The 23,946-nt window shown below is 43.5% G+C and overlaps 1 protein-coding gene across 3 annotated transcripts in view; it reads right to left on the reverse strand.

Annotated features, from left to right (window-relative positions):
- Positions 1 to 23,159, reverse strand: part of LOC109904268 (KH domain-containing, RNA-binding, signal transduction-associated protein 1-like) — a 32,641-nt gene extending 9,482 nt beyond the window's left edge. For all 3 annotated transcript variants that reach the window (XR_004202913.1, XM_020501511.2, XM_020501510.2), the window contains exons 1-6: positions 22,812 to 23,159; positions 20,076 to 20,200; positions 15,271 to 15,387; positions 14,772 to 14,918; positions 4,367 to 4,518; positions 4,002 to 4,242 (exon numbers count right to left, since the gene is read on the reverse strand). Coding sequence is in view for 2 of the 3 variants with exons in the window: in XM_020501511.2 (XP_020357100.1) it covers positions 4,002 to 4,242; positions 4,367 to 4,518; positions 14,772 to 14,918; positions 15,271 to 15,387; positions 20,076 to 20,200; positions 22,812 to 22,908 (879 nt within the window). In the remaining variant the exon portion in view is untranslated. The remainder of the gene's footprint in view (positions 1 to 4,001; positions 4,243 to 4,366; positions 4,519 to 14,771; positions 14,919 to 15,270; positions 15,388 to 20,075; positions 20,201 to 22,811) is intronic.
- Positions 23,160 to 23,946: the final 787 nt, after the last annotated feature.

The raw sequence follows: 23,946 nt of genomic DNA on the forward strand, positions 1-23,946 counted from the left end.
CCTGAAATAACTTTTGGATATCAGAGCAGCAGTAACTCACCAGCATTGCGGCCGCGAATACGACTTTCCCAAATTTGTTCGTACCCCCCAGGACAATTGAACCGATTCCAGAGGCTGATCCAAAACACAGCCGGTGGAGGTATTCGGAGTGGACTTCTAGTCCGACTCAGGAGGCGCGCACACCATCCACCGCTTCCGAGTATATTACTCGCTAATGTTCAGTCTATGGACAATAAAGTAGATGAGCTCAGGGCGCAGATCTCCTTCCAGAGAGACATCAGGGATTGTCAAACAGAAACATGGCTCTCTCTGGATATACTGTCTTTGTCCATACAGCCAGCTAGGTTCTCAGTATGTCGCAGACAGAAATAAAGAACTCTCCGGGAAGAACAAAGGCGGGGATGTTTGTTTAATGATTAACCACTCATGGTGTGATTGTGATAACATACAGAAACTCAAGTCATTTTGTTCACCCGACCTAGAACACCTCACAGTCAAATGCAGACCGTATTACATCCCAAGAGAATTCTCTTCGGTTATAGTCACAGCCATGTATATTCCCCCTCAAGCCGATACCATGACGACCCTCAAAGAACTTCACTAGAAACCACATATCCTGAGGCCGTATTTATTTTAGTTGGAGATTTTAACAAAGCAAATTTGAGGAAAACGCTACCTAAGTTCTACCAACACATTAACTGTAGTACTCGCGCTGCTAAAACACTCGACCACTGCTACTCCAACTACGGGGATGCCTACAAGGACCTCCCCACCCTCTCTTCAGCAAATCTGATCACAACTTACTTTTGCTCCTCGCTTCCTATAGGCAGAAACTCAAAACAGCAAGTACCCGTGCTAAGGACTATTCAAGATTGTTTTTGAGCAAGCGGACTGGGATATGTTCCGGTCTAGCCTCTGAAAATAACATAGACAAATACATGGATACGGTGACGGGGTTTAATCAGTAATTGTATAGGAGATTATGCCAACTGTGACTATTAAAACCTACCCTAACCAGAAACTGTGAATTGATGGCAGAATTTGCGCAAAACTGAAAGCTCGAACCACCACATTTAACCATAGAAAGGTGACTGGGAATATGGCCGAATACAAACAGTGTAGTTATTCCCACCGTAAGGCAATCCAACAGGCAAAACGTCAGTATAGAGACAAAGTGGACTTGCAATTCAACGGCTCAAACACGAAACGTATGTGGAAGGGTTTACAGACAATCACGGATTACAAAGGGAAAACCAGCCACGTCGCAGACACCGACTTCTTGCTTCCGGACGAGCTAAACACCTTCTTCTCTCGCTTTGAGGATAACACAGTGCCACAGACGCGGCCCGCTACCAAGGACTATGGGCTCTCCTTCTCCGTGGCCAACGTGAGTAAGACATTTAAGCGTGTTAACCCTCGCAAGGCTGCCGGCCCAGACGGTATCCCTAGCCACGTCCTCAGAGCATGCGCAGACCAGCTGGCTGGAGTGTTTACGGACATATTCAATCTCTCCTAAGACCAGTATGCTGTCCCCACATGCTTTCAAGATGGCCACCATTGTTCTTGTACCCATGAAAGCAAAGGTAAATTAACTAAATGACTATCACCCCGTAGCACTCACTTCTGTCATCATGAAGTGCTTTCAGAGACTAGTTAAGGATCATATCACCTTCACCTTACCTGAAACCCTCAACCCACTTCAATTTGCTTACCGCCCCAATAGATCCCCAGACGATGCAATCGCCATCACACTGCGCTATCCCATCTGGTTAAGAGGAATATCTATGTAAGAATGCTGTTCATTGACCATAGTTCAGCATTCAACACCATAGTTCCCTCCAAGCTCATCATCGAGCTCAGGGCCCTGGGTCTGAACCCCGGGGCCCTGAGGAGGATGAAGAAATTTGGCTTGGCACCTAAAACCACCCGAGCCACTGTCTGTTCACTGCATTATCATCCAGTAGGCGAGGTCAGTACCGGTGCATCAAAGCAGGGACCGAGAGACTGAAAAACAGTTTCTATCGGGCTGGGTTTCTGTACAGCACTTTGAGATATCTTTGAGATATCAGCTGATGTACGAAGGGCTATATAAATAAATTTGATTTGATTTGATTTGATCAGACTGTTAAATAGCAATCACTACCTGGCTACCACCCAGTTACTCAACCCTGCACCTTAGAGGCTGCTGCTCCATATACAGACTAGAAATCATTGGCCACTTTAATAATTGAACACTAGTCACCTTATTAATAATGTTTACATATTTGTATATATATATATATATATGTATATACTGTATTCTACTGTATTTTAGTCTATGCCACTACGACATTGCTCATCTTAAATTCCTTATTTCCAATATTTATTTCTAGGTTGTGTGTATTGTTGTGAATTGTAAGATATTACTGTACTGTTGAAGCTAGAAACACAAGCATTTTACTACACACGCAATAACATCTGCTAAACATGTGACTGTGACGAATAAAATGTGATTTGAATTCCATTCACCTGTAGATGAGTTCTAGACTGTAAAAAAATTGGCAAAGAAGAAATTCCATTAAAACCTCTTGGAACTACCCATCCCGGATCCGGGAGAATTGTCATCAACTACACTAATTAGCATAGCGAAACAGCCAAATAATATTACTAGAAAATATTCATATTCATGAAATCACAAGTGAAATATAGCGAAACACAGCTTAGCCTTTTGTTAAGGGGTAATCAGTCTGTTAGAGCTGGTTTTACTGCAATGTGTACCTTGAGCAGCCATTACCAAACCTTCACCCAGAGGAATTGTCATTACCAAACCTTAACCCAGAGGTACTGAGCGATCATTACCAAACCTTAACCCAGAGTTACTGAGCGTCATTACCAAACCTTAACCCAGAGTTACTGAGCGGTCATTACCAAACCTTAACCCAGAGTTACTGAGCGTCATTACCAAACCTTAACCCAGAGTTACTGAGCGGTCATTACCAAACCTTAACCCAGAGTTACTGAGCAGTCATTACCAAACCTTAACCCAGAGTTACTGAGCGGTCATTACCAAACCTTAACCCAGAGTTACTGAGCGGTCATTACCAAACCTTAACCCAGAGTTACTGAGCAGTCATTACCAAACCTTAACCCAGAGTTACTGAGCGGTCATTACCAAACCTTAACCCAGAGTTACTGAGCGGTCATTACCAAACCCTAACCCAGAGTTACTGAGCGGTCATTACCAAACCCTAACCCAGAGTTACTGAGCAGTCATTACCAAACCTTAACCCAGAGTTACTGAGCGGTCATTACCAAACCTTAACCCAGAGGTACTGAGCAGTCATTACCAAACCTTAACCCAGAGGTACTGAGCAGTCATTACCAAACCTTAACCCAGAGGTACTGAGCGGTCATTACCAAACCTTAACCCAGAGGTACTGAGCTGTCATTACCAAACCTTAACCCAGAGGTACTGAGCTGTCATTACCAAACCTTAACCCAGAGGTACTGAGCTGTCATTACCAAACCAGAGGTAAATAAAATAAACGGGAATCCAAATATAAAACAGGGTAGTTCTTTAAAATGCCACTGTACCAATGTCTTATAAAAAGGTAGACCAGGCAAGGCTGTTGCTTCACTCGATTTGCTCTCTACAATAACACATTACTAGTCGACTCCCACTACTAGTACTGTCTTGACCTAGATCTGATCTCCCCTGGTGAAATAGAGTTCAACTAACCTGGATAAATGAGGGTTAACTAACCAGATTACATTCTTACCTATTCCTTATCGGCTTCAAAGCTTTCCACAATGAAGGTGTTCTCTGAATCCTAGTATGGTCATTGTTACAATGTATCTTCATAACTACAACATGATTGGTGGGAGCAAAAAATGATCTACTAGCTAATAAAACATGTAAGAGATCTTAGGACTCTAAAACGTCATAGAATGATACATGTTTCATGCATGGAATGATAAAGGACTGAACAGTCATTTTAAAATGAATTGATATTTTAACTTACATATTCCTCATATTGTTCCGGTCCTGGGCCGTGTTGGTGCTGGTGGGGGGGTGGAGGGGGCATCCTCGGTGGTCCCCCAGGGGCAGGGGGTCTGGCTCGGGGCGTTGCAGCCCCTCGGGCGGGGGCAGCTGGAGGTCCCCCTCTTCCTGCCGGTGACCCCCTCACTACCCCAACTCTCGCTGGCCCTCCGCGGGGCGCACCTCCCCTTGTGACACCTCCACGTGGGAGCATACCTCTACCCCTGGAGAGATGGAGGAAGAGAAAATGAAGGAAAGAAGGGGACCAGACATAGATAGACCAGACAATAAATTCTCACCAGCCACCTTGATAAATGTCATCCTGAGTCTGTCTGTCTGTCTGGTTACCTGGATGCCCCTGTTTGACCCGGTGGCCCTCCTCGCCCCCTGGGGCCCGGTGGTCCGCCTCTACCTCGTGGGGCCCCTGGCCCGTGCTCCTGGCCCCCGTTCAGATAACCCATCTCCATGAACTGTTCCTGACAGATGTCATCCATCATGTCCTGCACAGACAGAGAAAGAAGGGAGCGAGAGGAAGAGGTCAGACAGAAAGGAGGAGGGTTGGTAGTAAAGACGGAAGGAGGATAGGGAAGAGAGGGAAGAGAGGAAAGGTAATTACTAAGCCGCTCAATACAAACCATTCCTCTAATGACTAAAAGAGCGAGGCAGCAGGCAATAAACAGCATGTCTCATAAAACCTTTTAAAGCAGTGTGTGTGTGTGTCTCATGCAAAGTGTGTCAATGCAGCACCCCAGTCCCTACATAGGCAAGGTAAAAGAACTAGTAAAAATGTACTCTAGTGGTAAATCTTCCACATATTCCTCTGTTTATTAGAGAGGTTTAAAAACAGATAAAAAATGATACATACCCCTGCAGTAGGGAACCTTTCACACACCAAGCATCAAAACATAGTCTTTCTCCAGAGTGTCATTTTGAGGGTGGGGTAGAACCACGGTCCGATGTTGTGTCTCAAAACACCACCATCTTTATACTGTTCCCACTACTATGGGCCCAGGCTCAAACGTACTGCATGCATTATGTTTAGTTTTTATTTCATTTTACCTTTATTTAACGAGGCAAGTCAGTTAAGAACAAATTCTTATTTTCAATGACGGCCTAGGAACAGTGGGTTAACTGCCTGTTCAGGGGCTTCTACCCTGCCTCCCCCCTCTAACCACTAGGCTACCCTGCCGCCCCCCTCTAGCCACTAGGCTACCCTGCCGCCCCCCTCTAGCCACTAGGCTACCCTGCCGCCCCCCTCTAGCCACTAGGCTACCCTGCCGCCCCCCTCTAGCCACTAGGCTACCCTGCCGCCCCCCTCTAGCCACTAGGCTACCCTGCCGCCCCCCTCTAGCCACTAGGCTACCCTGCCGCCCCCCTCTAGCCACTAGGCTACCCTGCCGCCCCCCTCTAACCACTAGGATACCTGCCGTCCCTACGCTCTAACCACTAGGCTACCCTGCCGCCCCCCTCTAACCACTAGGATACCTGCCGTCCCTACGCTCTAACCACTAGGCTACCCTGCCTCCCCAAGGAATAGGGAGCCCTTTGAGTGGAGAACATGGCTCCCTATCTGTAGAGTGACAACACACAGAACACCACCATTTGTCTGATTATGTATTAATCCATGGCCAAGAGCAACACGGCATTGCCTTTGTTTGTTTTAACAATTTAGACAGTTAATACATTGGATCATTTCTACCGAGGCTAACTAATTATTAAGACTAAACAGAGGTTTTTTTTTTGGGGGGGGGGGGGGGCAGGGAGAGAGACAGTGCCTTCCCCAGCTTAGAAAAATCAAACCACTTCAAACTAGACAAATGAAGCTCGCTAACCTAGAATAATTTTCAGAGGGATAATTAATGGGTGTAATATGGAGCACTCCACTCCAATCTAAACAAGTCTGTCTGGGAAATCACTACATTGACCCATATGAACCAAACAAACAAGGCTAACCAACAGTACCAGTCAAACGTTTGGACACACCTACTCGTTCAGGGGTTTTTCCTTTATTTTACACATTGTAGAATAATAATAAACATTAAAACTATGGAATCATTTATTTAGCGTGTTAAATAACAATATATTAGATACAGTGCCTTGCGAAAGTATTCGGCCCCCTTGAACTTTGCGACCTTTTGCCACATTTCAGGCTTCAAACATAAAGATATAAAACTATTTTTTTGTGAAGAATCAACAACAAGTGGGACACAATCATGAAGTGGAACGACATTTATTGGATATTTCTAACTTTTTTAACAAATCAAAAACTGAAAATTGGGCGTGCAAAATTATTCAGCCCCCTTAAGTTAATACTTTGTAGCGCCACCTTTTGCTGCGATTACAGCTGTAAGTCGCTTGGGGTATGTCTATCAGTTTTGCACATCGAGAGACTGAAATTTCTTCCCCTTCCTCCTTGCAAAACAGCTCGAGCTCGAGCTCAGTGAGGTTTGATGGAGAGCATTTGTGAACAGCAGTTTTCAGTTCTTTCCACAGATTCTCGATTGGATTCAGGTCTGGACTTTGACTTGGCCATTCTAACACCTGGATATGTTTATTTTTGAACCATTCCATTGTAGATTTTGCTTATGTTTTGGATCATTGTCTTGTTGGAAGACAAATCTCCGTCCCAGTCTCAGGTCTTTTGCAGACTCCATCAGGTTTTCTTCCAGAATGGTCCTGTATTTGGCTCCATCCATCTTCCCATCAATTTTAACCATCTTCCCCGTCCCTGCTGAAGAAAAGCAGGCCCAAACCATGATGCTGCAACCACCATGTTTGACAGTGGGGATGGTGTGTTCAGGGTGATGAGCTGTGTTGCATTTACGCCAAACATAACGTTTTGCATTGTTGCCAAAAAGTTCAATTTTGGTTTCATCTGACCAGAGCACCTTCTTCCACATGTTTGGTGTGTCTCCCAGGTGGCTTGTGGCAAACTTTAAACAACACTTTTTATGGATATCTTTAAGAAATGGCTTTCTTGCCACTCTTCCATAAAGGCCAGATTTGTGCAATATACGACTGATTGTTGTCCTATGGACAGAGTCTCCCACCTCAGCTGTAGATCTCTGCAGTTCATCCAGAGTGATCATGGGCCTCTTGGCTGCATCTCTGATCAGTCTTCTCCTTGTATGAGCTGAAAGTTTAGAGGGACGGCCAGGTCTTGGTAGATTTGCAGTGGTCTGATACTCCTTCCATTTCAATATTATCGCTTGCACAGTGCTCCTTGGGATGTTTAAAGCTTGGGAAATCTTTTTGTATCCAAATCCGGCTTTAAACTTCTTCACAACAGTGTCTCGGACCTGCCTGGTGTGTTCCTTGTTCTGCATGATGCTCTCTGCGCTTTTAACGGACCTCTGAGACTATCACAGTGCAGGTGCATTTATACGGAGACTTGATTACACACAGGTGGATTGTATTTATCATCATTAGTCATTTAGGTCAACATTGGATCATTCAGAGATCCTCACTGAACTTCTGGAGAGAGTTTGCTGCACTGAAAGTAAAGGGGCTGAATAATTTTGCACGCTCAATTTTTCAGTTTTTGATTTGTTAAAAAAGTTTGAAATATCCAATAAATGTCGTTCCACTTCATGATTGTGTCCCACTTGTTGATTCTTCACAAAAAAATACAGTTTTATATCTTTATGTTTGAAGCCTGAAATGTGGCAAAAGGTCGCAAAGTTCAAGGGGGGCGAATACTTTCGCAAGGCACTGTATATATCAAAATATATTAGAGATTCTTCAAAGTAGCCATCCTTTGCCTTGATGAAAGCTTTGCACACATTTGGCATTCTCTCAACCACCATGACCTGGAAAGTTTTCCAGCAGTCTTGAAGGAGTTCCCACATATGCTGAGCACTTGTCGGCTGCTTTTCCTTCACTCTGCAGTCCAACTCATCCCAAACCATCTCAACTGGGTTGAGGTCAGGTGATTGTGGAGGCCAGGTCATCTGATGCAGCACTCCCATTACTCTCCTTATTGGTCAAATAGCTCTTACACAGCTTGGAGGTGTGTTGGGTCATTGTCCTGTTGAAAAACAAATGATAGTCCCACTAAGCGCAAACCAGATGGGATGGCATGTCGCTGCAGAATGCTTTGGTAGCCATGCTGATTAAGTGTGCCTTGAATTCTAAAATAAAATCACTGACAGTGTCACCAGCACACCTCCTCCTCCATGCATCACGGTGGGAACCACACATGCATTGATCATAATTTCACCTAATCTGCATCTCACAAAGACATGGCGCTTGGAACCAAAAATCTCAAATTTGGACTCATCAGACCGAAGGACAGATTTCCAGAAGTCCATTGCTCATGTTTCTTGGTCCGAGCAAGTCTCTTCTTATTATTGGTGTCCTTTAGTAGTGGTTTCTTTGCAGCAATTCAACCATGATTCACGCAGTCTCCTCTGAACAGTTGATGTTGAGATGAGTCTGTTACTTGAACTGCGTGAAGCATTTATTCGGGTTGCAATTTCTGAGGCTGGTAAATCTAACGAACTCATCCTCTGCAGCAGAGGTACCTCTGTGTCTTCCTTTCCTGTGGAGGTCCTCATGAGAGCCAGTTTCATCATAGTGCTTGATGGTTTTTGCGACTGCACTTGAAGCTTTAAAAGTTCTTGAAATTTTCCTGGATTGACTGACCTTATACTCGTTAACTGACGTTAAAAGCTTTACAACAAAGCTTTCTTAGTATTCAACAAGATTTCTCTACCCTTAACCTTTTTCTGAACACCTCCAAAACAAAGGTAATGTGGTTTGGTAAGAAGAATGCCCCTCTCCCCACAGGTGTGATTACTACCTCTGATGGTTTTGAGGTTGAAGTAGTCACCTCATACAAGTACTTGGGAGTATAGCTAGATGGTACACTGTCCTTCTCTCAGCACATATCAAAGCTGAAGGTAAGGTTAAATCTAGACTTGGTTTTCTCTACCGTAATCTCTCCTCTTTCACCCCAGCTGCCAAACAAACCCTGATTCAGATGACCATCCTACACATGCTAGATTACGGAGACATACTTTATAGATGGGTAGGTAAGGGTGATCTCCAGGTAGGTAAGCTCTAGAGCTGCTAGATGGTCTTTACCATTCGTCCATCAGACTTGCCGCCAATGCTCCTTATAGGACACATCATTGCACTCTATACTACTATGTAAACTGGTCATTTTTGTATACCTGTCGCAAGACCCACTTATTTATGCTTATTTATAAAACCCTCTTAGGCCTCACTCCCCCCAATCTGAGATACCTACTGCAGCCCTCATCTGCAACATACAACACCAATTCTGCCAGTCACATTCTGTTAAAGGTCCCCTAAGCACACACGTCCCTGGGTTGCTCCTCTTTTCAGTTCGCTGCAGCTAGCGATTGGAACGAGCTGCAACAAATAAACTCAAACTGGACCGCTTTATCTCCATCTCTTCATTCAAAGACTCAATCATGGACACTCTTACTGACAGTTGTGGCTGCTTCGTGTGATGTATTGTTGTCTCTACCTTCTTGCCCTTTGAGCTGTTGTCTATGCCCAATAATGTGTGTACCATATTTTGTGCTGTCATGTGTTACTGCCATACTATGTTGTTGTCTTAGGTCTTTGTGTCGTGTGTTTTGTCCTCGGTTTTAATTTGCTGTTATATTTTTAATCCCCCCGTCCCTGCAGGGGGCCTTCTGCCTTTTGGTAGGCCGTCAATGTAAATAAGAAATTGTTCTTAACTGACTTGCTTAGTTAAATAAAATATAAATAAAAACCTTAATGTCTTAAAGTAATTATGGGCTGTTGTTTCTCTTTGCTTATTTGAGCTGTTCTTGCCATAACATGGACTTGGTCTTTTACCAAGTAGGACGATCTTCTGTATACCACCCCTACCTTGTCACAACACAACTGATTGGCTCAAATGCATTAAGGAAATAAATTCCACAAATGAAATTAGCAAGGCACACCTGTTAATTGAAATACATTCCAGGTAACTACCTCATGAAGCTGGTTGAGAAAATGCCAAGAGTGTGCAAAGCTGTCATCAAGGCAAAGGGTGGCTAATTTGAAGAATGTCAAATATATTTGGATTTGTTTAACACTTCGGGTTACTCCATGATTCTATAGGTGTTATTTCATTGTTGAATAATAGTGAAAACATCAAAACTATGTAGAAAGTAGTAAAAAAAAATAAAGAAAAACCCTGGAATGAGCAGGTGTCAAAACGTTTGACTGGTATTGTATATGTATTTCTTCTTTACAGAGAAATTAAGATATGCAATTACTGCATAGCTAGAATATCAATAACCAAACAACTTCTGCAACAGTGTAACAAATTGTCATGACTGTCTTGTGAGGATCAGAATGGGTTAGATCAGCATGGCAATGGATGACAGTAACCAGACCCTCTCTCACCCACAGAGGGGGGAGCTGCTGGAGGGGTTGACAGTTCACACCCTGTTGTAAATTACAGCAGAAGGAGACTCTTTCTCCCCCCTCCGGTATGAACAAAAGGAATGTCTTTGTTAGCAGGCTTTTCCTGACAAAACTCGTTCAAAAGTGAATACTGGAACATTATTTCATATATATTTTATATATATTAAAGAATGTGGGGAATGGTGAGCTATAGAAAACTAATGTCATGTTGTTTTTTTATTTTGTGATGTCATTAAAAATGGTATAAACAAAATACTATAACTTGGAAAGAATATCCCCTTTTATCTGTCATGTTTCCATCCAATACTATGTGCATATAATATGCCAAATGATGAATGTATTATTGTTAAGATAGGAATGTAATTGAAGGAGTCATAAGAGATCATTTGCTATCATATACCTTTGCATAGTAAGTAGCCAGGCCCCGAGTGAGGTCAGAGAGTGTGCCTGCCTGATGGAACCGTCCTTTTCGACCAGAGTGCATAAAAGGACTAGCTAAGAATTAACATACTAGACGAGAACATTGCCAGGTTGCAGCTGTGCGTGTAAAGTGGCCTGAATCCTGAACACTGAATATCAACATGAGGTGTAGGAGAGAAGCTCATTTCCCAGACAATCACCAGTACGGCTGATTAGCTGTCCTAAGTCAGATATCAAGATCAAGAAAAGTGAATTTAAGTGGTACCATACTACTATTCAAACCATCCTATCCTACTACTATTCTCAAATCACCGTATTCTCCAACTCGCATCACCGACGGAAACCGTCGACACGGCTGGCTAACCATTACCCAAAGGAGCATCGTCCAGAGTGAACAGCAGAACGAAGACGGGGAAAAGGAGGGGAATCCTGAAAGGCCAAACGAACACTCTTCTGAAGGAGGGCTGGTTCCGACAGAGATATATGGCATAAATACATTTCTTACTTTTAATACTTTGACTGTTTTATGGATATGAGGTAAGGACCTTTTGAGTTTAATTCGGGAGACTCTTTAAACAACCGCTCTCGTGGTGCCCCAAATTCCTAATGTGTTAATAATTACATGATTAATATAAAATCGGGTAACAATTATACACAGTTGATTCGATAAATAAACATCAAATTAATGCAAGTAAAGTCACAACAAAATACTGCATAGCTACAGATATAGGATATTCATTTGACCAGTTTCTCACAGCAGGAAAATATTCCTGCGGCCAGAGGAAATGGGAATTATCGTGGACCTTTTTGTAGGGGTTGATACATTTTTAGTTAGGGCAAATTATGTCAGAAATGTTCAAGTGGAAATTACAAACTTTAGAAGCCTCGAACACACTACAAGTTCACATTTCCTTCTGTACAGGACATTTCCTGCAACTACAGGTTGATCAAATTAATATCCTACATCTATAGGATTAATATATTACAATATTAAAACGAGTTCATCAGATTCCAGAATTCCAACCATAATTCTCCAGCTTCGAATCCTTCCAAAAGTATTAGAGGCAACATGGCAGTCCCCAATGCTACAGGAATGGGCCACCAGAATTGAGCTGGGGGACATTTTCTCAGAATGCTGTTACTCAAGGTCTCCACAGAAATAGATCTGGGATAACAGCAACCTCTATATGCAAAACGTTTCTAAGAATTTTTCTAAATATTAGGAGGTTCCTTTTTTTGTAGTATCAGTGCTATGCTCTTGGCCTATGCCGAACAAACGCCTTCACAACCTGTATGTGTAACCTGTTCATTTCAATGAAACCTGGGAGTAAAGCAACACAGCTTTGCGAGACGTTCGCACTGCACAGTGTAAAATTCCACTCTATTTTCAAGAATTCCGCTCATGCTGGCATAGCTACGGATCCAGAGAAGCAGTTAAAAGACAACTATTTTCCAGATGCCCCAGTGTAAGTCTGCAGTTAGAGGAGTGTCTCTGGGCAGCACTGCCCTCCTCTTCTAACACAGAAGGCTTACGGATATTTAGAGCCATATGGGGGCACCCTGCTGGCACGGTGAAAGTGACCCAATTCTTTTTAAGCCGATTGTTTAGAGGCTCAGACTCGCTGCCCTATCAAGGCTGGTTATTCCAGGTGAGCCGATGCATCGTCGGTCAGTCCATCGAATGACGTGGTGCTAGCTTTGTGTATCGTGTCAAACTGTTCAAACAGACCAATCAATAGCATTTGATAACTGTTAAGGGAACCAGAACCATTTCATCCAAATAATGAAAAAAATATGCTATTTTCTTTATGTCTTGAAAAGTAACCTAAACATGTCTAATAAAAATACTAGTTTTTTTTTGCAACTGATCATGACCTTGACAAGGTGCACTGTTTCTTAAATGGTTCTTCCTCAGCTCTTAAGGTTTCCTTGGAGAGCTCTTGCCTGATAAAATAACCTTTGGGTGAAGTGTGGGGTTCTTGACGTGGCATCAAATGGTTCTTCAGAATTCCATACATTCTTGAAAATGTATGGAAGCCTGCAGCTGTGTCCCTTTCATAGCACACAGCAAATTGGGCAGTCTTAGCTAGTGTTGATTTTTCAGTGTAAAGTTTCTAGTGTTGATTCAAGAGTTAAATCAGGTGGTGTAAAAAGAACCCCAGTGTTGGTGTTAATAACCAGAGTTGAACCATACATCATATTTCCCAGCATGCTCTATTGCAGGTTGATTTTTTAGAAGTGTTTGTTTCAATATCTGTTTCTGCAGGTACATTGATTGATTGATTGATTGATTGATTGATTAATGTTATGCTTCTCAAATATGTTTTATTGAATCTTTATTTAACTAGGCAAGTAAGTCAAGAACAAATTCTTATTTTACAATGGCAGCCTACCCCGGCCAAACCCTAACCCGGACGACGCTGGGCCAATTGTGTGCCGCCCTATGGGACTCCCAATTACCGCCGGGAATTGAACCAGGATCTGTAGTGACGCCTCTAGCACTGAGATGCAGTGTTTTAGACCGCTGCACCACTTGGAAGCCCCTAAACAGAAATAAAAGCATTTTTCTAAACTATTCCAATCTGTTACTTGGACTTATTGCACCCGTTGCGGAAATGCTAGTTCCAGTTTAAATGGTTTATGTAGTGTGATATTTTAAATCCTACCCTGGCAGTCATTCTGATTGCATGTTGCAGTTGAATAACAAATCCAAATGTTGGATATCCCCACACTCACTTCGCAAGCCAGTATAATGTGATTTGCAGTTTGATGCAGCCTGTAAACTAGGTCCTTAAAAAGGGAGTGAACTAGGAGGTTCAGGCCACTGTATTAGGGTAAAACTAGGCCCTTAAAAAGGGAGTAAATGAGGAGGTTCAGGCCACTGTATTAGGGTAAAACTAGGCCCTTAAAAAGGGAGTAAATGAGGAGGTTCAGGCCACTGTATTAGGGTAAAACTAGGCCCTTAAAAAGGGAGTAAACTAGGAGGTTCAGGCCACTGTATTAGGGTAAAACTAGGCCCTTAAAAAGGGAGTGAACTAGGAGGTTCAGGCCACTGTATTAGGGTAAAACTAGGCCCTTAAAAAGGGAGTGAACTAGGAGGTTCAGGCCACTGTATTAGGGTAAAACTAGGCCCTTAAAAAGGGAGTAAACTAGGAGGTTCAGGCCACTGTATTAGGGTAAAACTAGGCCCTTAAAAAGGGAGTGAACTAGGAGGTTCAGGCCACTGTATTAGGGTAAAACTAGGCCCCTAAAAAGGGAGTGAACTAGGAGGTTCAGGCCACTGTATTAGGGTAAAACTAGGCCCTTAAAAAGGAAGTAAACTAGGAGGTTCAGGCCACTGTATTAGGGTAAAACTAGGCCCTTAAAAAGGGAGTGAACTAGGAGGTTCAGGCCACTGTATTAGGGTAAAACTAGGCCCTTAAAAAGGAAGTAAACTAGGAGGTTCAGGCCACTGTATTAGGGTAAAACTAGGCCCTTAAAAAAAGGCCTTATGAAATATGTATTGTAATTTGAATGACAACATTCACTTAGGAGGCCACTTGGTGAAGGCCACAAGACAAAAAATGAATACAACAAATCATGTCTCTGTCACTAGCAAACACAGCCATGGTGGTAACATGAAAATTCACTTGAAAAAGGGACCCTGGGAAATATGTAAATAAGGCTTAAAACCATACAGCAACTCTGGTCCTAGAGGGCCGAAACGTTTCATGTTTTGTTTGGTTCTTTATAGAACCTTCCCATTTTTTATTTTTTTCCCAGAGACACTAAAATGGTTCCCGTACAGCACTGCTCTGAGGAACCATAGTTGGATTCATCTTGTACCTTTATTATTATAGGGGCAGACAGGGAAAATAAAAGGCACAAAACAAGGCACTGGAACTTACAGAACCACCACACTTAATAAAAGTCTACTTCCACTCACAGGAAACAGGAACTTCTTGACTTCCTCCATGGCGTGCGCCATACGTAGGTAAGCCTCGGGCACGGGGGCAAACACCTCGATGAAGACATGCAGCTCCATAGACAGGTGTGCGTACTTGGCCTCGCCACCTTTCCTCAGACCCTCCTCCTGAAACACAACAACACAGGACAGTTAGAGAGTTAATTGAGGAAGACCAGCCCCCTCGGTCTGGGTGTGTAACGTGCCAGGCGAGTGTAACGTGCCAGGTGTGTGTAACGTGCCAGGTAACGTGCCAGGTGAGTGTAACGTGCCAGGTAACGTGCCAGGAGGTGTAGCGTGCCAGGCGAGTGTAAGGTGCCAGGCGAGTGTAAGGTGCCAGGCGAGTGTAAGGTGCCAGGCGAGTGTAAGGTGCCAGGCGAGTGTAACGTGCCAGGCGAGTGTAACGTGCCAGGCGAGTGTAACGTGCCAGGCGAGTGTAACGTGCCAGGCGAGTGTAACAGCTGTGTATCAGCTCACTCACCTTCGCCTTGTCCCTCATGGAACCTTTGCCCAGTACAGAGATCTTGGCCCCAGTCTCTTCCTGAAGGCGTTTGATTGTGTTGCCCTGAGGGCCAAGAATCTTCCCCACAAAGTTGAACTGGAAACAGGACAAACAAGACAGGTTTAGACCACAGAATATCTGCGTGGTTCCTTGTGTACCAGCGTGCAGGGAAGCATATGGCTGTGTGTTCTGTACTTGTTGCATAAACCATTGTGTTTCAGTGTGGGTCATTAGTGGTGCATGGGTCAGCTGTTTGGTCACCCACACGTAACTGCTAATAACCCACACGTAACTGCTAATAACCCACACGTAACTGCTAATAACCCACACGTAACTGCTAATAACCCACACGTAACTGCTAATAACCCACACGTAACTGCTAATAACCCACACGTAACTGCCCGACTATACATGTGATTAAGTGGAAGTCAGAGGCCACACCCGACCCCGACCTGCTAATATAGAACATGCCTCTGTAGGCTACAGTCAGAGACGGCGGAATGACTTTTTGACGGGGGGTGCACGATTTTTTTGACAGGGGGGTGCACGATTTTTTGACAGGGGGTGCACGGTTTTTTTGACTGGGGGGTGCACGATTTTTTGACAGGGGGTGCACGGTTTTTTTGACTGGGGGGTGCACCATTTTTTGACAGGGGGGGTGCACCATTTTTTGACAGGGGGGGTGCACCATTTTTTGACAGGGGGGTGCACCATTTTTTGACAGGGGGTGCACCATTTTTGGGGGGCCTAAATCAGATGTTTCTGCTTAGAATTTCCAACATTTTTGGGAGGCTATTTGATAGTCAACTTGCCTATAATTAGATAGATGCAGCTTCTCTTCTGTCGTTACATGTTTCCCTATAGATGGGGCGGCAGGGTAGCCTAGTGGTTAAGAGCGTTGGACTAGTAACCGGAAGGTTGCCCTGAACAGGCAGTTAACCCACTGTTCCTAGGCCGTCATTGTAAATAAGAATTTGTTCTTAACTGACTTGCCTAGTTAAATAAAAGGAAAAATTATTAACAATTTTAAATAAATAGAAAACTAAATAAACTCTTGCTCAACAGAATGATGTCATAAAGGGATAGAATGAATGATGACATAAAGGGATAGAATGAAGGCTTCAAACTAGTTGACGTCGATACATTTCTCTGTCATTTCTTCTTCTTTTGCAGAGCAAAGATTTTTTCATTGGCCGGGGAGAAAATGCTATAATAAAATGCAGTAAAAATTCGCAATTAAAATAACTAAAAATTTCTGTGCAAAGTTTCCAAATGACATCAGTTTGACCGGTTGTAAAGGTCAAACTCATGTCAAAACGACCCAACATGTTTCTGATAAGATTTCAGTTCTCCTTGGATACATATTTTATGTGGCTGAAATACTATCAGCTTGAACGATGCTAACAAAGACAGCACCTCTACAGACGCTACAGCCCGTGGTCATATTTCAAATCCCCGAGCTGACAAGGTACAAATCTGTCGTTCTGCCCCTGAACAGGCAGTTAACCCACTGTTCCCAGGCAGTCATTGAAAATAAGAACGGTGTTCTTAACTGACTTGCCTGGTTAAATAAAAGGTCAAATTAAAAATGTAAATTAAAAAACACTAACGAATCGCATTTGCATTCTCCCAAGATGGCAAAAAAATTATATTATATTAAAACATATTTCTTCTGTTCCAGAGTCAAACAAATGTAGCCTACATTTGGTGTGTGGGTCATTGTACTGCAAGAATCGCTTAATTCTCCAAGAGGTAATATTAAGGCTATTTGAGAGGTTATAGACCTACTGACTGTAGGGTCTAAATTTTAGAGTGTGTTTAACCCATCTGAACAGTAGGCTACAGTTCCTTTGACGCGTCATAAGTCCTATTTGAACCACTAATATCCTCCTCACCTCCCCCCTCAACACTACTCTATTTATTTTTAACTCTCCATTTCACAGCTTTACTCTTATTGAATTAAAAACGGCGACATTGTCCTTTTTTTGCATCTTGCGGATCAACCTCAACTTTTTCTGCCTGTTCCCAAAACTATTTGGTGATTAGCGTGTAGGCTATTTCGTGTACAGTTAGGACCTAAAGATTAGGCTTACGCACTATGCCAGATAGACTAAAATAATGGAGGGGAAAACCTTGATTTAGCCAAAATATATAGGCTGGTCAGAGGCAGCCCGTGGTCAGAGGCAGCCCGTGGTCAGAGGCAGCCCATGGTCAGAGGCAGCCCGTGGTCAGAGGCAGCCCGTGGTCACACATCGTGCAAAGTTCTGCCTACCATGTAATCACCATATAAATAGAGTTTTAGTGCTACTTAAAATAATGAGGGACCAGGAAATGGATTAATAATCAATTTCATAATAATAATAAAAAACACTTCTTATTCTCATTCTCTCTCCTTCTAATCAGCTGCTGACTCAGATCTGGGACCCTGGGTGACCAGAATCTCTGACCGATTAGTGAACCTTACTTAAATACAACCAGAACTACTCTAGACATCAAAGCTCTGATTTAAGGAACCCTGTCTAGAGAAAGTTGACAGTCTCCCTGGTCTAAGAGGAGTCACCTACTGTATCTTAGTCTGTTCTACTGTATCTTAGTCTGTTCTACTGTATCTTAGTCTGTTCTACTGTATCTTAGTCTGTTCTACTGTATCTTAGTCTGTTCTACTGTATCTTAGTCTGTTCTACTGTATCTTAGTCTGTTCTACTGTATCTTAGTCTGTTCTACTGTATCTTAGTCTGTTCTACTGTATCTTAGTCTGTTCTACTGTATCTTAGTCTGTTCTACTGTATCTTAGTCTATTCTACTGTATTTTAGTCTATTCTACTGTATCTTAGTCTGTGCTGCTCTGGAATTGCTCGTCCAAATGTCTTAATTCCATTACTTTACTTTGGAGTTGTGTGTGTGTGTGTGTGTATTGTTGTAAAATTGTTAGACATTACTTGTTAGATATTACCTCAATGTTAGAGCTACACAACACAAGCATTTCACTACACCTACAATAACATCTGCTAAACACGTGTATTTGACCAATAAAATTTGATTTGACAAGTGACAGATCAATGTATCGGTCCACCCAGCTAAAGCCTAGAGCTTTTGAAGCCTACACAAGCCTGCCGTCTCAGGAAGAAAAAAAATGGCTCATCACGGAAGGAAGCCTAGTTCGGTGAACCACAAAACTACAATTGTATTTGTCATATGCCTACTAGTGATGGGAGGCGTCAATCCAGGTACATATTGGGAAATAATGTTTGACGATATATATCGTATAGTTGTGACAATACTGCAATATTATTATTTTTTGCGCTAGTTGGCTACATCTGCACTAAAACTCCAGTATGTTTCATTCATAGCTTGTTCTTCATCATTTAAACAGGGAGACAATTCGTTTTCAGTACTTTTATTTCCATGACTGATTAAAGCTGGTTTTTCCAAAGGCTCCCTCTTGTCCCTCTGCAGGAGACATATGATGAGCAATATGTTTCGAACATCGAACTGCAGTAAAATCACAGTATCGAATCACAATACATATAGAATCATGAGGAACTCTATACATATCGTATCGGCACCTTGGGGGAGGAGCGGGCAAACAATAGTAAGTTGGCCAACGTTTCGACACTCCTACTCTGTAATCTCGTTTGACCCCCCCCCCCCAGTCACCCAGTCATTCCAAGGCCTGCTACTGAAGGAAGGAAGGGGAAAAGAGAGGTGGAAGGCTTACCCTCGGATACTGTTTGAACCCCCCCCCCTGCTGCTGAAGGAAGGAAGGGGAAAAGAGGTGGAAGGCTTACCCTCGGATACTGTTTGAACCCCCCCCCCTGCTGCTGAATGAATGAAGGGGAAAAGAGAGGTGGAAGGCTTACCCTCGGATACTGTTTGACCCCCCCCCGCTGCTGAAGGAAGGAAGGGGAAAAGAGAGGTGGAAGGCTTACCCTCGGATACTGTTTGACCCCCCCCCCCCGCTGCTGAAGGAAGGAAGGGGAAAAGAGAGGTGGAAGGCTTACCCTCGGATACTGTTTGACCCCCCCCCCCCGCTGCTGAATGAATGAAGGGGAAAAGAGAGGTGGAAGGCTTACCCTCGGATACTGTTTGACCCCCCCCCCGCTGCTGAAGGAAGGAAGGGGAAAAGAGAGGTGGAAGGCTTACCCTCGGATACTGTTTGACCCCCCCCCCCCCCACTGCTGAATGAATGAAGGGGAAAAGAGAGGTGGAAGGCTTACCCTCGGATACTGTTTGACCCCCCCCCCCCGCTGCTGAAGGAAGGAAGGGGAAAAGAGAGGTGGAAGGCTTACCCTCGGATACTGTTTGACCCCCCCCCCCCCGCTGCTGAAGGAAGGAAGGGGAAAAGAGAGGTGGAAGGCTTACCCTCGGATACTGTTTGACCCCCCCCCCCCCGCTGCTGAAGGAAGGAAGGGGAAAAGAGAGGTGGAAGGCTTACCCTCGGATACTGTTTGACCCCCCCCCCCGCTGCTGAAGGAAGGAAGGGGAAAAGAGAGGTGGAAGGCTTACCCTCGGATACTGTTTGACCCCCCCCCCCCCCCCGCTGCTGAATGAATGAAGGGGAAAAGAGAGGTGGAAGGCTTACCCTCGGATACTGTTTGACCCCCCCCCTGCTGCTGAAGGAAGGGGAAAAGAGAGGTGGAAGGCTTACCCTCGGATACTGTTTGACCCCCCCCCTGCTGCTGAAGGAAGGAAGGGGAAAAGAGAGGTGGAAGGCTTACCCTCGGATACTGTTTGACCCCCCCCCTGCTGCTGAAGGAAGGGGGAAAGAGAGGTGGAAGGCTTACCCTCGGATACTGTTTGACGGGTATGAGCACGCGTTCCTTCAGTTTGATATTCTTGACGGTGAAAAGGTCCAAATACGCATCTCCTCCTTCCTTCTTGGGCTCACCTTTCTGGATTCTCTCGATTTCTACAAGGGAGAATTAAATTCATTCTCACACGAAATCTTACTATGATATAACAATTTAGATACCATTTAATGTAATTACTGTGAAAACATTAAAAACGCAATAGGTCATTTTTGGGGGGTCGACATGATCAAATTCACATAGAAATGTGAGTGATAGATCTGTAGATACGATCTATGTGAGATATTTCTATGCTCTCTATTCTTACTTTTACTTTCGATTTTGTACATCAGCTCCAAACAAGCTGAAAATGTAACAATTTTTGGTCATTGAAAATATATTTCACAGCGGTTACGATGGTACAATGATTCTCTACACTATACTAGCTTTTTTTTTTTGTCAAATAATTTCAGTTTATCTAAACTAGTCCAAGTTTTGCAACCAGGAAATGGCAGAGCTATTTCTGCATATTGCACCTCTAATTGCTCATACAGCCATGGGAGAGCCTTAAAGTCTATAGTACGGTACAACGCCATTCATTACGGACCACCGCCTCACTCCCTGCGATGACAGTGTCTCAGCATGCCACATGCAAACGTGTCAACTACACTACCAGCTGGGAGCCAGAGGTCTGCTAGCAGCAGTGTCTGGGTGGCTGCTGTGCTGCACACACATTGAACCATGTGCCACTATGCATCTATTGTTCTGTACTTATTTAACCAGCCAGTCACAACACTACTACAGTCATGTACAGGCTCTGTAGCACGCTAGTCATATCCAGCACTACAATCTGAATGATTATCAGGTCTGGACAGAGGTTCCACAAGGGACACAGCCACGGTGAGATATACAGTAGCTAACTTAAGCAACCTGTTTTACACCTGTCATACACGCCTGTATAGTAGGCATGTATATAGCCATATCGTTCAGACAGCATTTGGTTGACATTTAAATGTAAAAAAAAGGTGACAAGACAAAGTCACAGCCGGGTCCCAGTCTGGGTCTTTAGGATGAGCTCGTGACAGATTATCTTTATCGAGGTCAGTAACATCAAACGCGGCATCGGGCTGATTTAACCTGACATTTCCAGGTTGCTTTGTGATTCACTGCGATACATTTATCTAGCAGCAATGAAGAAGCACGCCTTCATGTGTGATCACAAAAGACACTGACTGGTATTGATAGTGTTGCACACGCGTCCCAACAACACACGCACACAATTTAGGAAATTACTAACGCTTTTTTTCACTCACAATTCAGTCCATTCGGCTACACAATTATCTATAAAACTAGATCCGCACCCCCATCAAATGGTAGGCTAGAGTACCAGTGCTAGATTTTAATTCCAGAAGGTCCGTGTTGTAATGAGAAACACACGGGTGGAAAGGACCTATGGAGAAAACATATTTCATCATCGAAAAAGTGTGTCAGATCCAGCTGGAAGTCGAGGCTATACACCTTCCGGATACGTTTAACAGTGAGCTGGAAGTCGAGGCTATACACCTTCCGGATACGTTTAACAACTCACTGCTGTGCTTCTCCAGACAAAAACCTTTCAACGTCTTATCTGTAATATTCTCATCGTCTGACTTAACAGAAGGGGCGGGTTTCCAAAACACAAATTAAGCGCAGGCCTGGACTAAAACCTACTGTAATTTCAATGAGGACTCTCCATTGAAGGTCATTTTTTGGTCCAGGACTAGACATAAATGGTGTCCGGGAAACGGGCCCATAAACACATAGCGTCTATCACTGACCGAATAGGAACAGGACACGTGTTTTTGCAGACAAACGCTACCATACATTATTACACTGTGGCGATACAAATATTGTTACACACGCAGTTACAACGTGTCAACATATCGACACACAAGTTATAATGTATCAAATTGAAGCGGTTACAAAAACGTAGCCTAGTTGTCTTTTCCACGCTCACAACTTTCGCTTCAATAGTAGGCTCTACAAAATAAACAACCACAACTGGTACGCGTTGACATGTGATTATACACATGTCAAAGAGACCTACATCCAGCTCTGAATATCATTATTTCTATCCAAAATAAACTATATTTTAGGCCTACCAACCAGAGAACAGCAAACATGCTTTTCAGTTTTGGTGATAGTGATTTGTTGTGACCTACTATACCACACACACACACAATAAAAGGGCGGTACTGTATCTGCCAGACAACAACAAAAAAGACCTAGAGCATCCTATCATACTCCTCTCGGGGTTGCAGACATTGGCTATAGAAAGCCCATTCGGTCCATGTATAGAGGGAGCTGCAGCTTTGAAAGTAGGATTTCGGTTAAGCTACTTCTTACGCATTTTCAAGTGAGTTCGGTATTTCAGAAAGGGGAAGTTCGTAAACTCGACTAGAAATGGTTCCCATTCAATCATTTGTTTCCAACGCTTGCTAAAACCGTGTCTAGATCACGTGTCACACTGTAGCCGAACTGCGGTGTGGTGACGGGTCGTAGAAAGGCTATGAAAGGATGTGTTGTTTGCAGGGTTTTACAGAATCGCTATACCCGTCCCGTTTGGTGCACACAATCCAGTCCTTTTCAAAACGAACAAAGCTACAACAACAAAAAACGTAACGCTATCCATAAAATATACATCCTTTTGAACGAAGGACGCGGCAAAATGTTGCTAATGACATTTGTTTTTACCTGCGGATAAAAGTTTCATCGCGTGCGTAAATGACACGTCCAGACTGTCTTTCTCCGCGAGAAGCTCCGGGAGATATTTGCCTTCTTGATTCTCCATTTTGAGTTGGAAATCAGTTAGAAATGCGAATTGTGCAATTAAAAACAAACTTCGGGTGGATAGAAAACATAAACAACAACAGTAGAATAAATAGTCCAGTAAAATTATGTAATCAGTGCGTGAATATCCACTTATTCGTGCAGATTAATTTCGCTGCTTCGCATGTATTGCTCTCGCTGTTACCGCACGGCTGCTGACGAGGGCGGCTGGGTGCTCCTGTCGCGGCGCTTTGCCTGTTGAAAATGGAGACGGATGCATGCGACTGTCGAATAAAGAATTAACGGAAGTGAGCTCAGTGAGATAGGTTTACTGCCCGCTGCTTTAGCGCCACCCAGTGGCGATTTTGGCATATAAATCTTGGTGGGGCAACAAAAAAAAGTGGTGTGCATGCCAGCAAATCCACTACACTACACAACACTAAACAATACATTACATTACATTAGTTGCACCATAACGGTGACAAACGGTGCCCACAAATGGCCTACATAAAGCTGTCCCAACAGAAGTCCCAAGATCTTACCACTGCTACTCCTGGCTATCAGCAGAACCTTGTCTGGCAGCAAAACAGTTCCTTCAGCCTCAGTTCCTTTAGTGCCTTTAAAAAAACATAGCTGATATGGCTGACTTGCTTAAAGAAATGTTGTTTCTAATGACAATTGAAATGTACAAACTATGGCATAATGGGACGACAAGCGGATAAGAGGCAATCCGTAATTTTGATTAAAACATTAATGAGTGAGCTCGGACAGACATAGTCAATATAACTAATGTTCAGCGACAGAATTCAGAACATGGGCTGTCCTTACAGTATTCTTCCTGTACACCAAGTCAGAAATGTAGAATAAGTAAAGGGGGCATACAAGCAGACAATGAAAGCTCTTACAATATTCAATGATTACATGTCTCTTAAACAGGCTATAGGATACATGTGCACCACCAAGTCAGAACAGTAGGTGAAATTAAGAGGGGTAAATAGACCAAATTATTAGGGTAAGGCACATGGGCTACTAACATCTTACTACACAACATACACTTAGT

This window comes from Oncorhynchus kisutch, linkage group LG14 (assembly GCF_002021735.2).
Source record: "Oncorhynchus kisutch isolate 150728-3 linkage group LG14, Okis_V2, whole genome shotgun sequence".
In the NCBI taxonomy this organism is placed as follows: domain Eukaryota; kingdom Metazoa; phylum Chordata; class Actinopteri; order Salmoniformes; family Salmonidae; genus Oncorhynchus; species Oncorhynchus kisutch.